The 14,777-nt window shown below is 38.2% G+C and overlaps 1 protein-coding gene across 1 annotated transcript; it reads left to right on the top strand.

Moving 5' to 3' along the window:
* Positions 1-6,625: 6,625 nt before the first annotated feature.
* On the top strand, positions 6,626-10,760 carry LOC107703615 (uncharacterized protein C20orf24 homolog). The gene is made up of 4 exons (XM_016506308.1): positions 6,626-6,888; positions 7,207-7,310; positions 7,389-7,518; positions 9,951-10,760. Exons 1-4 carry the CDS (start codon positions 6,781-6,783, stop codon positions 9,990-9,992), a joined length of 384 nt encoding a protein of 127 aa, XP_016361794.1. The 5' UTR covers positions 6,626-6,780; the 3' UTR covers positions 9,993-10,760.
* Positions 10,761-14,777: the final 4,017 nt, after the last annotated feature.

Raw genomic sequence — 14,777 nt, 5'->3', positions numbered from 1 at the left:
TATCGTGTTTTTATCCAGAAAAAAACGCAGCTCCTCCGTTTACCTCCATTTATTTTTAAGGCAGTCTTGCCTTCACGAACATGGCGGACGCGTTGACGTATCGCAGCAACGGCTCAAAGCGGCCAATGAGGAGTCTAGGTATTTATATGTCTATGATCCGAAGCCCTGAAGATCTTCTTCTTCTTCTTCTTCTTCTTCTTCTTCTTCTTCTAATAACGTTTTATATAACGGATGGCAGACCAACTTCTGGTGCATTTACCGCCACCAACTGGGCTGGAGTGTGTATTAAGCAATATATATATATATATATAAATTTAGATTTTTAACCTGATAAATCCTATTTCTGTAATGTATTTTATAATAGCACCATATATTTTACCTTGTTCTGCATGCTCTTTCAAAAGGCTTGTCAACTTAAATGATTCAACACCCATGTTTCTTACTTCCTTAATAAGTTTGAACCTTTTTCATATTTGTACATTTGATTAAAACATGCTCTATTGTTTCTGCCTGATTATGATAAATACATTGAGCAGTTTCATGTTTTCCTATATTAAACAGAGAGTGGTTTAATCTAGTCTGCCCTATTCGGATGCGAGAAATAACTCTATCTTCTTTCCTATTCCTCAAACACTTCTTCCGTGTCCTACTTGCTGCTGAATATTACTCATATGTCTGCCCTTGCTATCACAGTCCCATACTTCTTGCCATTTGTTGTTTATGGATTCTTTAATTTTCTCTTTAACCTCATTTTTGCTAAGAGTCACTTGAATATCTATTTCTGTGTGTTTAAGAGCTTAAGCCCTGATGATGATCGGCTCTTATAAATGTAATTTATTTTCTTGGCAAATTTTATATCCATAAATGTAAGTTCACTAACAACAAACCAATTTTTCTTTTTTTCTTTTTTTTTTGAAAGAGTTTAAAATGTATCTTAATACTGTTTCATCCTCAATAAATAAGAGAGCAAGGAGAACGACTTTAATTTGTAATGTCTAATTAATGTATAAATGAACATCTTACCCTTGTGGTTTATTATTATTATTATTATTTTTTTCTCTTTAGTTTTTCTTATTTCTCCATTTTCATACCAGTCATCGTTATTGTTTTTTTCTTTCTTAATATTCTAATGACATTGATACATGTTGATACATTTTGTATATTGTATACGAAGTTTTAAGCCATTAATGTCGTCTCTGTTCTGTTTATAAGCATAATAAAAAAGACACCTTTAGTTATTGTATATATATCTATTATTGTTGTTATAATCTGATTTGAGTTGTAATTATGTGTATTTATCTTTATGTATGTTCATTAATAATAATAAAAAGATGATGATGATCGGCTCATGAATATAAGTCATAGTCAAACACTCACACTGCAGCGACTGTGGCCATGAATGTAAAGTTATTTCTGCTCAAAGCAAACGAAAACACGAGGGAGAAAAGTTTCAGTGAAGTTAAATTACAGTGATGTACCAGAGCAATTAAGCCAGTGTAATTTGTGTAACCACAATGTTACTGTGGTTAAAGCTTTGCTACCAGGTCAAGAGGTAGTACGCATGCATGCTGGAGAAATAAGAGCTGTAATAAGAGGCTTTTGAAAATGATTGATGCCAAGAATCCCTAGTGAGTGCACCCTCTTAAATATAAAGAGGCTATATATTGCATAATAATAAATTGTCATGTGTAAAGACCCTTTATACTGTGCATGAACAATAGCATGCGTGCTACTGTAGAGACAGCTTTGTCGTCTATACTGGCTTTTATATTTTCACTGTAATAAAGCAAGTTATTTAAATATGTGAAAATATTCATCTAGCAGACGATTTTATATATATAAAAAAAACATTTAAAAATTAGTTTGTATTATATTAACATAATTTTTCTATCTATTTTTCTGACATAATTTTTTCTAAATGTTGCATAAACAAAAGGAGAAACACCATTAATTCAGTTCAAATGTGTATAGTGCAATTCACTGTAAATATACTTTTAAACCAAAACTAGGGATGTCAAGCAATCAAATAGTGGTGATTTAATAATACTTGTTAATAATAATAGTCTTTAGGTTTCTGGTCAGTATTTAGAAAGCAGAATGACAAAATCTGCGTCCCAAATGACGCACTACCTATGGGGGTAGAAGTGCAAATAAATAGATTATGATCCACAAATAAATGTAAAGAGATTTACAAAAAATTAAACATATTGACAAATAAATAGAATGAGATCCACAAACAAATCTCAGTTTCACAAACATTAATTAAATTCACAAATAAATAAAATGAGATTTGCAAATAAAAAACATATTCACAAATACATTTTTATGTCACAAACACGACTTTGCCTGCCATTCATTTGTGGATCGCTCGCTGTGCATTTGTGGATTTTGAGACATTTCTAGCGTCAAGAAGCTGACAATCCACAAATGCGTGACTCCACCCACCGTCTACTCGAGCCAATCAGATAACCCTTCACTGACCAATCATGGCACGTTCTCGCTATAACCAATCACGTTATGCTTTACAATCAGGGCGGTCTCTTCCTGAAATAACTTCATTCATAATAAGCATTGGCTCAAATAGGAAATATAAGGGCCATAAAAATTTATACAGTAAAAGATGTTTAAAATTGGATTTCGTTAGAGCATTAGACTGTGTATCAAGCCAAGCCACAGTATATTTTACATGCCTTTGAAAATCCCAGAGAAACAGCGCTTTAAATCACGGCTGTGGGAACAATGCTGTACTGGATACAGACGCGTTATGGAAGCGTCATTCAAGATGGAAAGAAAAGCGTCAATAAGTAAATAACTGCATTCAACCTCATGATAAACATGCGAGTTTGTGTAACAGGTTAAATTGCCGTCACACAACAGCTAGCATAACAGCGTTTTCCAGTTCTCTTTCATGGGAACTTCAAACTGCGTCCTCTAGGTTTCCCCATAGCGATCCCTAGAGGACGCAGTGTCTCGTTCCCTACTCAGGGAACCATGGTTACATAAGTAACCTGAGACGTTCCCTTTCATGGGAACTTCGAACTGCGTCCTCTAGGGGTCGCTATGGGGAACCCTAGAGGACGCAGTGTCTCGTTCCCTACTCAGGGAACCATGGTTACATAAGTAACCTGAGACGTTCCCTTTCATGGGAACTTCGAACTGCGTCCACTAGGGGTCACTATGGGGAAACCTAGAGGACGCAGTGTCTCGTTCCCTACTCAGGGAACCATGGTTACATAAGTAACCTGAGACGTTCCCTTTCATGGGAACTTCAAACTGCGTCCTCTAGGGGTCGCTATGGGGAAACCTAGAGGACGCAGTGTCTCGTTCCCTACTCAGGGAACCATGGTTACATAAGTAACCTGAGACGTTCCCTTTCATGGGAACTTCAAACTGCGTCCTCTAGGGGTCGCTATGGGGAAACCTAGAGGACGCAGTGTCTCGTTCCCTACTCAGGGAACCATGGTTACATAAGTAACCTGAGACGTTTTCAGTGAAGCAGTTGGGATGAGATGGATATGGATATGAGCAGCTATGTGGATCTAACGATGTACATAGAATTATAAATAATATTTTCAAACATTAATTAAAAGTATTACAAAGTTATTGCCATTGTTTGGGGAGGAAAAATATAGGTGGGTTCTTTTTTTTAATGTGGTGCAGGTGTGTTGAAAATAAATGGATATAAATGTAAGACGAGATATTTATTGGTTAAAACACTTGATCACGCAAAAAAATATTTCATATGAATCAGACTTACTAGTTTTGTTTATAAAAGTTACTTAACAGCATCCAAAGTACATTGTCCACTTGCAAAACTCCAGTACTACGCGCTGCAGTGATGCTGAGACAGGTACCCAGATGGTCATTTTGGCCCATAATTGATATTATACGTGTTATTATGCTCTATATATTGTTACCGCGATTGTGCTTTAAAAGGCTAAATAAGCCACGCCATGTCTTACGCCGTGTCTCTGTAACTGCAACTGACGCATCGAAGCAAACGTGCAAATCATTTGTCCTTCATCGTGTCGCGCCTCGTCCAGAGCAGACAGCATCGCAGTAGATGTCTATTTGCTTTGGACGCGTCGCGAGGGTATTACTGATGATGTTCGGTATCTGTGAATGAATAATCATAAATTGTGTATAATCCTGAGTTTATCCTCATTCACTGAACCTGATGGAAATATAAAGAAGCCTTACACTCCTACAGTCTTTTGGAAACAGGTTTTTTTTAGCCACACAAACAGCACTTCAGCTCAATTTGAACGAAGTGTGCATAGAATGCAGTTCCTTACAGGGGTGCAATAAAATAAATCTGCTCCCGCCCTGATTGTAAAGCATAACGTGATTGGTTATAGCGAGAACGTTTTTATGGCCCTTGTATTTCCTATTTGAGCCAATGCATATTATGAATGAAGTTATTTCAGGAAGAGACCGCCCTGATTGTAAAGCAAAACGTGATTGGTTATAGCGAGAACATGCTATGATTGGTCAGCGAAGTGTGGCTGTTATCTGATTGGCTCGAGTAGACTGTGGGTGGAGTCACACATTTGTGGATTGTCAACGTCTTGAGGCTAGAAATGTTTCAAAATCCACAAATGCACAGCGAGCGATCCACAAATGCACAGGAGGCGATTCACAAAAAAATGCCAGGCAAAGTTGTTTGTAGAATAAAAAGATATTTGTGAATATGTTTTTAATTTACAAATCTCATTTTATTTATTTGTGAATTTAATTCCTGTTTGTGAAACTCGAAAAAGATTTATTTGTGGATCTCATTCTATTTATTTTGTGAATATGTTTGGTTTTTGTTAATCACTTTACATTTATTTGTGGATCATATTCTATTTATTTGGAATAATGCAATAATTCTACCCCTATATGTTCCTTCCTTTTTCGTTTATGTGGGAATGATACATTACAGTTGACACATTGGGCAGTCATGGCCTAATGGTTAGAGAGTGGGACTAGTAACCCGAAGGTTGTGGGTTCGAGTCTCAGGTCCAGCAGGGATTGTAGATGGGGGGAGTGAATAACCAGCGCTCTCTTTGACCCTCAATACCATGACTGAGGTGAGACCCTTGAGCAACAACTGAACCCCCAACTGCTCCCTGGGCACTGCAGCAATATGGCTGCCCGCTGCTCCGGGTGTGTGTTCACTACTGTGTGTGTGTGTGTGCACTTGGATGGTTAAATGCAGAGCACAAGTTCTGAGTATGGATCACCATACTTGGCCACATGTCACTTCACTATTCAATAATTATGCAAAATTGATTGTGCTTATGTAATATGTACTTTTGCTGGAAATGTTCTAGATTTCCTAAATGTGCGTTTGCACTATTGTTATTTTTATAAAAAACTAAAATATTTGTATATGCATATTTTGCAATACAAAAAAAAAATGAAGTGTCCAACTTTCCACACTTATTTTTTTCCGTTATTTAAGTGCATCATCTGGGTATTTAAAGTGCACTTTTTTTTTGGAAGTAGTGTGAATCGCACTATTTATATTATATATTGTCACAGAATAGTGCATAAGTACGCGATTTGGGATGTGCCTAAATTCTCTAGAATTCATTCATTCTTTATTATTATTATTATTTTTTTTTGCTTGCCTTAAACATATTGAATTATCCAAAGTCAACAGCCCAATTTTGACAGCAAAATAAAGGCAGTCAAAGTAAAATGCGTTTTCTAAACTCAGAGGTGTAAAGTATTTGAGTAAATGTAATTACTTACTGTACTTGAGTATCTTTTTGGATACTCTGTTTACTAAAGATATTAGCAACTTTTACTCTTTACTCCACTACATTTGTAATGAGTGTTGCAGATACACATTACATTTTGCATGGCACCTAGCTTTTCTGCAGCACTTTATTCCTGCTACTAAAGCGATAAAAGTGATATTGCCAACTACAGGGCACTGAAAGTACTATATCGCATGAGTTTGGCCCTTACTCACCCAAACTTATCAAAAAGGCTACTTTATGTGAATGCGAGTTCAACGGCAATGAGGCAGAAACCAGCTCATCCAGTGCAAGAAGCCTTTGACTTTTTAATTGTACTTAGCATTATTTTTCTCACTAGTCTCCTGTATTCTTGTCCTGTTATTATTGTAAAACTTCAGTAAACAAATTAAGCAAAAAAAAAAAAAAAAAGGAACATTATTTTATTTATCCATTATACTGAAGAGACCTTTTTGAAGGATATTGTTGTTGTTTTTTTGCAGTTTTGAAGTGCACAAAGCAAAGTGTACTTACTACATTTACAATATAGCACTGCCTATATCATGGGTCCCAAAACTCGGTCCTGGAGGGCCGGTGTCCTGCAGAGTTTAGCTCCTAAGACCTCGATTAGCTGGTTCAGGTGTGTTAGTGTTGAGCTTAACTCTGCAGGACACTGGCCCTCCAGGACCGAGTTTGGAGACCCCTGGCCTAGAGAATCCACCTTGTTGCTTTTTATAACATTCTCTACATATTATGAAATATTTAAGACAAATATGTTTCAACAAGACAGTTGAATCGCTCGCCTGTAGAGGGCGCCTGCGCCAGAGGCCAGTTCTGCGCTCTCATTGGCTGACCGTGTAGACGTCGCATTCGCTCATTGGATGGGATGGCAAGGTCATGACTTCGCCGCGCATGCGCAGAGCCAGTTCCCCGAGCCGTGTCAATGTCGGGCGAGGAACAGCCCATCTGAGCGCTTGCAGAAGATTTTACAATCCGGATCAAGTCTTCAGACATCGGAGCGCGTGTTTTCTCGTGTGTGCACAGACGGAGCATCATGACGAGCAGCTCGAAGCGGAAAGAGGAGGTTCATGCGGTGAACGGAGGACTAAAGCAGTCCACATGGAACAAAGCCATCAGCTGTAAAGCAGTGTGGGACGAGAAGGTCTGCTTTACACTCATATACTCTAGTCAGGTCATGGATGCACTATACGGATCGATTATAATATGTCCTAGCAGATGCAGATGCGTGTAACGTTATGTGAATGTTGAGCTGTGATGTTCACTGTTTAGGGTTCAGGGGTTTAGGTGTCGTGTGTAGGGATTTGGGCTCTTTAACGGATTAATGCATGTGCTGCTCCCCATTTATTATCATGTATATGTATATATGTATATGTATGCATGTTTTTTCATTATGCTCTCTTATGTATTTTTTAATACGTTAATTTTCATGCATTTCTTACATGTTGTTTTTTCAATGCAGGACGAGTTTTTAGATGTCGTCTACTGGATCCGGCAAATCATCGCTGTGGTGTTGGGCGTAATATGGGGTGTCGCACCTCTGAAAGGGTTTCTGGGAATAGCCATGTGAGTATAGCCAAGGCCTCGACCTGATCTTCATGAAGTCATCACCACCCATGATTTGTGATTGTTTGTGTCCTGCAGATTCTGTGTCATCAACGCTGGCGTCCTGTACCTGTACTTCAGTAGTTTCCAGCAGGTGGATGAGGAGGAGTACGGAGGAACATGGGAGCTCACCAAAGAAGGCTTCATGACTTCGTTTGCTTTGTTTCTGGTAGATACATTTTGGCTTTTTCCTGTTAGACCTGTTATACTGTGTTTGAACCGTTGCTTTGTAGAATCACAGAAAATAATAAAGAACCTTTTCAGTGCTATAGAGCATAAACTCTAGAATGAAAACTGTAGTGCAAATATATTTGGAAACTCTGCGGGTTCTGCGTCGAAGTACAAACTATAAGCATCAAAATCTAAATTTCTTTTCATTTAAAAAACAAAACAAAACATTATACACTACCGTGTACTGTAGACGTTTGGGGTTCGTTGCATTTATTTGATAAAAAATACAGAAAAACAGCAATATTTTGAAATACTATTACAATTTTAAAATATCTGTTTTCTATGTGAATATATTGTAGAATGCAATTTATTTGTGTGATCAAAGCTGAATTTTCAGCATCATTACTCCAGTCTTCAGTGTCACATGATCCTTCAGAAATCATAATATGTGACCCTGGACCACAAAACCAGTCATAAGTGTCAATTTTCAAAATGAATAACTAAGCTTTCCATTGATGTATGGTTTGTTAGGATAGGACAGAGAAAATCGCCTTTAAAGTTGTCCATATGACGTTTTTAGCAATGCATATTACTAATCAAAAATTAAGTTTTGATATATTTACAGTAGGAAATTTACAAAATACCTTCATAGAACATGATCTGTACTTAATAGCCTAATGATTTTTGTCATAAAAGAAAAATCTATAATTTTGACCTAGGGCTGCACGATAAATCGAAATGGACTCGAGATGGCGATTCGACAGAAGCTGATTGTCATGCGTATCTTTCAGTGAAGCACGGTTCTGTGATCAGCAGTAAATCTCCATCCAAAGGCCAGAGGGCGCTCTCGCGCTAAAACTCCAAATACGCCTCGCAGAAGAAACCCAGAAAATGCCTATTGCTGCAGCTGAATAAACAGAAGATTCAACTGCTTTCACAAATTAATTTATTAATACTAATTTCATATGATTGGTAACCTATTTGTCTTATTCTACTTCTTATATTGTTTTAAATAGAAAATTTTCAAGCGCTCCTAATTACAAGAAGAAAAAAAATGGTTTTAAACTGTGTGTGTGACAGGTATGGCTGTGGAATGGGGTTTGGCTGAGGAAAAATTTTCAGTCAAAAGATTATTTTTTTGCTTTAACCCCTGACTACTACAACAATTATTACAACTTTTGTTTGAAAGAATAATCACACAATACGCTATTTCTTCCAGGTTTTAATTTTAATGGTAAACCCTTTGTTTGCCAAAAAATAAGTTTACTGTGGGAGTACTACACTCAACCAACAGCAGGGAAGGCAGTTTTTGTCAGAGCCCTTGTTATTCTTAATTTTGACATGAATTTTCATTTTTACACCAGACATATATATCGGTTCAAAATATCGTTTATCGGTCTACTTGAGCCGTAATAATCGGTATCGGCATCGGCCTCGAAAAACACATATCGGTCGACCCTAGCGTGCGTGCATGTGTGTGTGTGTGTGTGTGTGCGCAACGGGGAAGGAACGCCGCTGTGCATGATACAGAGAGCGCGACCATAACATAGAGACCGGAATGACATGCCGTCGTGTAAATAAGATAAATAACATAAGGCTATTTAGTTTGTTTAAAAAAAGAACAAGGTATAGACCCGTTCTATCAGAAGGGTAACTTTAAATGACTTCTGTTGTGATCTGGCGCTATAGAGAAAATATATTTAAATAAAATTAACTTGACCTTCAAGGGGGCCGCCCCCCTAAAATAATGGCAGGGGAAACACTGCAATGCATCGAAGTTGAGCACAGTTTAACTGCCTGGCAATGCAGCATTTATCAATGGGTTTGCTGACAGTGAAGCTCATATGATTCATTGCTTTATGTGATTGTATACAGCATAGTGGGAAAATCTATTAACAACAGTAGTTGCTCCAGCTTTTACTTGGTAGAAAATAGAAAATTACAAATTCACACAAATCTGGGTTTTAAACGGTCTCAATTTAGGGTTTGAAAAAAATGCAAATCATATAGAAATATATATATCGGTTCAAAATATCGGTTATCGGTCTACTTGATCTGCAATAATCGGCATCGGCCTTGAAAAACACATATCGGTTGACCCCTAGCGGCTTTACTAACAAAATGCGCATGACAATCGCATTCGATTAATCGTGCAGCCCTATTTTGACCCATACAATGTATTTTTGGCTATTGCTACAATATTACTACTACTAAAACTATTGGGTCACATATGCTGATTTGTTGCTCGAGAAACATCAGTGTTAAAAACAGCTTAATATTTTTGTGGAAATGGTGATGCGTTTGATGAATAGAAAGCACAGCTTGCCCCATGTTTTATGTTCTCGTGTTTGATTCAGCATGTTTTTATTTCTCACGCTGTCTTTCTCCAGTGCTGTGGAGTGTGTGATAGCGCTGTGTATTTGTGTGCAGGTGGTTTGGATCATCTTCTACACGGCGCTACACTACGACTGAGGGCCGCAGGACAGACAGAGACAGACATTTATTTAATGTGATCTGGAAGGGCCGGCTGGAGAGGCGTCTGTATGTGTTACCAGCAGCATGTGTGCGCCTTGAGGAAGAGGTGCATCGTGGGTAAAATGGGTACCGGTTAATAACCTACTCGAACCCAGGACTCGTTGAATTTTGAAGCTGATGTTGTCCAGTGCACTGCCATGGCTAATGGGTTAATAACTGTTGATTCTGTTTGTCCTCTCTGCATTTTCTTGTTTGATTGCCGGAGGATTTAACTTAATTTCTTAGTTTCTTTCACGATTAGGTTCCAACACAGATTGTCTTACTCCGTTATGACCAGTCAAAATCAAATAGGAGTGTGTAAATTCTGTACAATTCATTTTATTGAATCCGTAATGTATTAAAGTATTTCTTATGTCTGGTTGATGCAACATACTGCTCAGTATTTTATAGTGTATTCATGGAAATGTTCTGAATGCTTGTCATGAGTAATGAGATGTACCTGAGGCTGTAGAGAGACTATTTTCTGGCTGAAATGTTTTGGAGAATAAAATAAAGCTGGGCTTTGTCTGCCCCACACTTTTCAACAGGCGCCCCGCTCCAGTTCTGATGGACGCTGTGAAGTTGTTTGCTTGACTGTATTGCGAGAAGTGCTGGATTTCGGTTGACCTATATGATATATAACCCTTAAAGGTGCGGCGACAGCTGAAATTTCACAGGCAGAAAAGGTCAGTTGTCAGAATGAAGTGCCACTTTCAAACCAAGCAGCCTTCTGTTGTTATAAACTATATTATGTTTTGTTGCAGGCATAGTAACAAAATTTAAAGCTGTGACCATAATATGCAGATATGGGTAGATCAGGGGTGTCAGAGGACCAGAGCCTGAAGGACTTGATTAGATGGATCAGGTGTTTAATTAGGGTTGAATCTAAACTCTGCAGGGCTCCGGCGCTTGACACCCCTGGGGCAGATTATTCAAATTAGTTAACAGCTGAATTTATTTCAGGATAATGTATTTGTCTCATCTTTTTTTATTTTTCATTTTTAGGTTGATGGATATCTATGACCGATTGTTATAATGAAATTATGCAGTTTTATTAGATGGCACATCTACCGAGATGTGCCATCTAATAAAACTGCATAATCAGTGTAATATTAAACTTGCATTACATTGGATTGATTACCCAGCTCTGAGTATATGAGGTTTTAAATGGCTTGTGCCATTGTCTAACAATGTTTATTTAAAGTCCCCCGTAATCACAAATTGTATCCATGTAAAACTCATCTTTGATCATCAAAATTACATATTTAAATGTTTTTTCTTGTGAAAATAATTTTCTCATGCCTTAAAATAGCTTGAACTCTACACCCTTGCCTCAATTACTATACGCGGATCTATGAATACGCAAATTAGCCCAGCCTCCACTCAGTCACACACCAGCCAGCCATGAGCCAGCGCCTCCTGATCCACTAACCGAACTGTAGTAAACGCGATACAATGGCAAGAGGAAATATTGGTTTATGTACGCAAAGAAAACAAAAAAAAAGACTTTATTCAACAATTCGTCTCCTCCATGTCACCCTGGTGCCACTTTGGAGAATATCAGCTGGAGGTAAAACAACGTATGCTGTTCTGTGTCAGCCGCACCACACGGATATGCTGTTTTCGTTCAAATCAAATCACAACAATGTAGGAAACAGATCCTTCAAACCCAGATACAACACATTACAATAGTCCAAACGAGATGACACAAAAGCATGAACAACCTTCTCCATATCTTCAAAAGAGAGGATGGACTTCAGCTTAGATATTGACCTTAGATGGAAAAAGCTATTTTTAACAACAGCATTAATTTGTCGGTCAAATTTGAGCTCAGAGTCAAAGATGACACCAAGGTTTTTTACACAGGACAGTTTCTTCCCAGGAAACTGCCCCAGGCAGTCATAGATATCATTAACATAACCATTATTACCAAATAAAATCATCTCTGTCTTATCGTCATTCAATTGAAGAAAATTATTTTTGGAGACCCTCAAAAGAGCAGACTCTGTACTGTGGCCGGCTCTAAAATCAGACTGGAATCTATCTAAGCTATTATTCCTCTATAAAAAAACATTTAACTGCTCCAACACAATTTCTTTCCAATATCTTAGATATAAAAGGCAGCTTCGAAATGGGGCGAAAATTACTCATGTTAAAGGGATCTAAACCATTTTTTTTAAGGAGGGGCTGAATAACAGCATTCTTAAAACTAGCGGGAACAACACCAGATGACAGACTACTATTCAAAATAGTCAGAATACTTGGACCAATAGTGTCAAAAACCTTCTTAAACAAAGAAGAAGGAATGACATCACCTGGAGACCTAGTAGGCTTCATATGCGCAATTATATCTTTAAGCTGCCGCAGAGAAGTAGGCAAAAAACTTGTCAACTGATTAATAGGATCGGCAGGAGTGATCAGCTCATTGCTAGCAGATGAAATTTGAGATCTAATTCCAGCGACCTTACCAATACATTTTTTTAAGAATGCTTCACATATATCAGCAGAAGGAATGAGTGATGGGGTGGCAACGGGATTGAGCACAGTGTTTACAGTAGAAAAAAGTACTCTAGAATTATGACAGTTTCTGGAAATAATGGCAGAAAAATAATTTGCTCTAGCTAATTTGACAGCCCTTTGATATTCATTCAGACAGTTCTTCAAAATCTCATAAGAGACCTGTAATTTATCTTTAAGCCATTTACGTTCAGCCCTCCTGCACTCCTGCCTGAGAGCACGGGCTGTAATTTAACCAGGGCTGTAATTTAACTTTGTTTTTCTTAGCCTTGAAAGGAGCCACAACATCTAAAATAGCAGAACAAGAAGCGTTGAATTGATTAACCAACTTCTAAATCCATACCATGACAGGGAGATTCAAACAAAGTAAGTAAAGGGGAAACCTCAAAAGCAGCTGAAAAACTACTAGCTGTGTAAGGAGTGAGTACACGAGATGCGACGACAAGAGGAGCAGTAGAAGAAGAGTAATCACCTAAACTGACTGAAAATGTCCTATCCTTCAGATAAGAAGAGAACCATTTTAAGGCTAAGCCCTGAACACCAACATGATTCTTGGGACGAGCAATAAGTATATCGTGACAACTGTATCTAATGCTGTAGTAAGATCTAACAAAATTAGAACAACACAACTCCCAGAGTCAACACCTCTTAGGATATCATTGGAGACCCTCAAAAGAGCAGACTCTGTACTGTGGCCGGCTCTAAAACCAGACTGGAATCTATCTAAGATATTATTCCTCTTTAAAAAAACATTTAACTGCTCCAACACAATTTTTTCCAATATCTTAGATATAAAAGGCAGCTTCGAAATGGGGCGAAAATTACTCATGTTAAAGGGATCTAAACCATTTTTTTTAAGGAGGGGCTGAATAACAGCATTCTTAAAACTAGCGGGAACAACACCAGATGACAGACTACTATTCAAAATAGTCAGAATACTTGGACCAATAGTGTCAAAAACCTTCTTAAACAAAGAAGAAGGAATGACATCACCTGGAGACCTAGTAGGCTTCATATGCGCAATTATATCTTTAAGCTGCTGTAGAGAAGTAGGCAAAAAACTTGTCAACTGATTAATAGGATCGGCAGGAGTGATCAGCTCATTGCTAGCAGATGAAGTTTGAGATCTAATTCCAGCGACCTTACCAATAAAAATGTTTAAGAATGCTTCACATATATCAGCAGAAGGAATGAGTGATGGGGTGGCAACGGGATTGAGCACAGTGTTTACAGTAGAAAAAAGTACTCTAGAATTATGACAGTTTCTGGAAATAATGGCAGAAAAATAATTTGCTCTAGCTAATTTGACAGCCCTTTGATATTCATTCAGACAGTTCTTCAAAATCTCATAAGAGACCTGTAATTTATCTTTAAGCCATTTACGTTCAGCCCTCCTGCACTCCTGCCTGAGAGCACGGGCTGTAATTTAACCAGGGCTGTAATTTAACTTTGTTTTTCTTAGCCTTGAAAGGAGCCACAACATCTAAAATAGCAGAACAAGAAGCGTTGAATTGATTAACCAACTCTTCTAAATCCATACTATGACAGGGAGATTCAAACAAAGTAAGTAAAGGGGAAACCTCAAAAGCTGCTGAAAAACTACTAGCTGTGTAAGGAGTGAGTACACGAGATGCGACAGGAACAGAAACATTACTTAAGACATCACATGGAAAATTAGAGCTAAAAAGAACAGTCTTATGATCCGAAAAAACGGTATCAACAATCTTCAGATTACCTCCACAGGCAGGTAACAAACCTTCCTCAGCGCAACTGGCACAGACGCATACCGTGTATACGGAAGGCAGTCTTCTCTGGTATCGCGAAACAGACAATCAGACAGACACCGCCGACCGAATATTCAGAAAAGTCAAGCGATCGTACACCAGAGAGGAGCAAACAGAGCGCGTAATAAAACAAACAACGCGAACATGCGCGAACAGCACATGACATCGTGAAAATAGGGGGAAATATTATGGCGTTATTTTAATGACAAATGTCGAGAGTGCATTATTGTAGCGCGAAAGCACATAAATATAACGCGCGAGCGCGAATCTCTCTGCTCGCGCGCGGATTTCCTTTGCTCTCGCACTAAACCGGACTCGCACGCTCAGATACACGCTGCTGTCGCCCAGAGAGAGTGCGCGCACTTATAAAACGTGTCTCTCCTCTCGCTCAAACTGTGTCCTGTGCACTCACAAATCTCTCTATGCTCATGCTCTATTCATT

The sequence above is a fragment of the Sinocyclocheilus anshuiensis genome, unplaced genomic scaffold (genome assembly GCF_001515605.1).
Source record: "Sinocyclocheilus anshuiensis isolate Anshui unplaced genomic scaffold, SAMN03320099.WGS_v1.1 scaffold975, whole genome shotgun sequence".
Classification (NCBI taxonomy): domain Eukaryota; kingdom Metazoa; phylum Chordata; class Actinopteri; order Cypriniformes; family Cyprinidae; genus Sinocyclocheilus; species Sinocyclocheilus anshuiensis.
The sequence above is the reverse complement of the archived record's forward strand: the minus strand, read 5'-3'. Positions and strand labels throughout refer to the sequence as shown.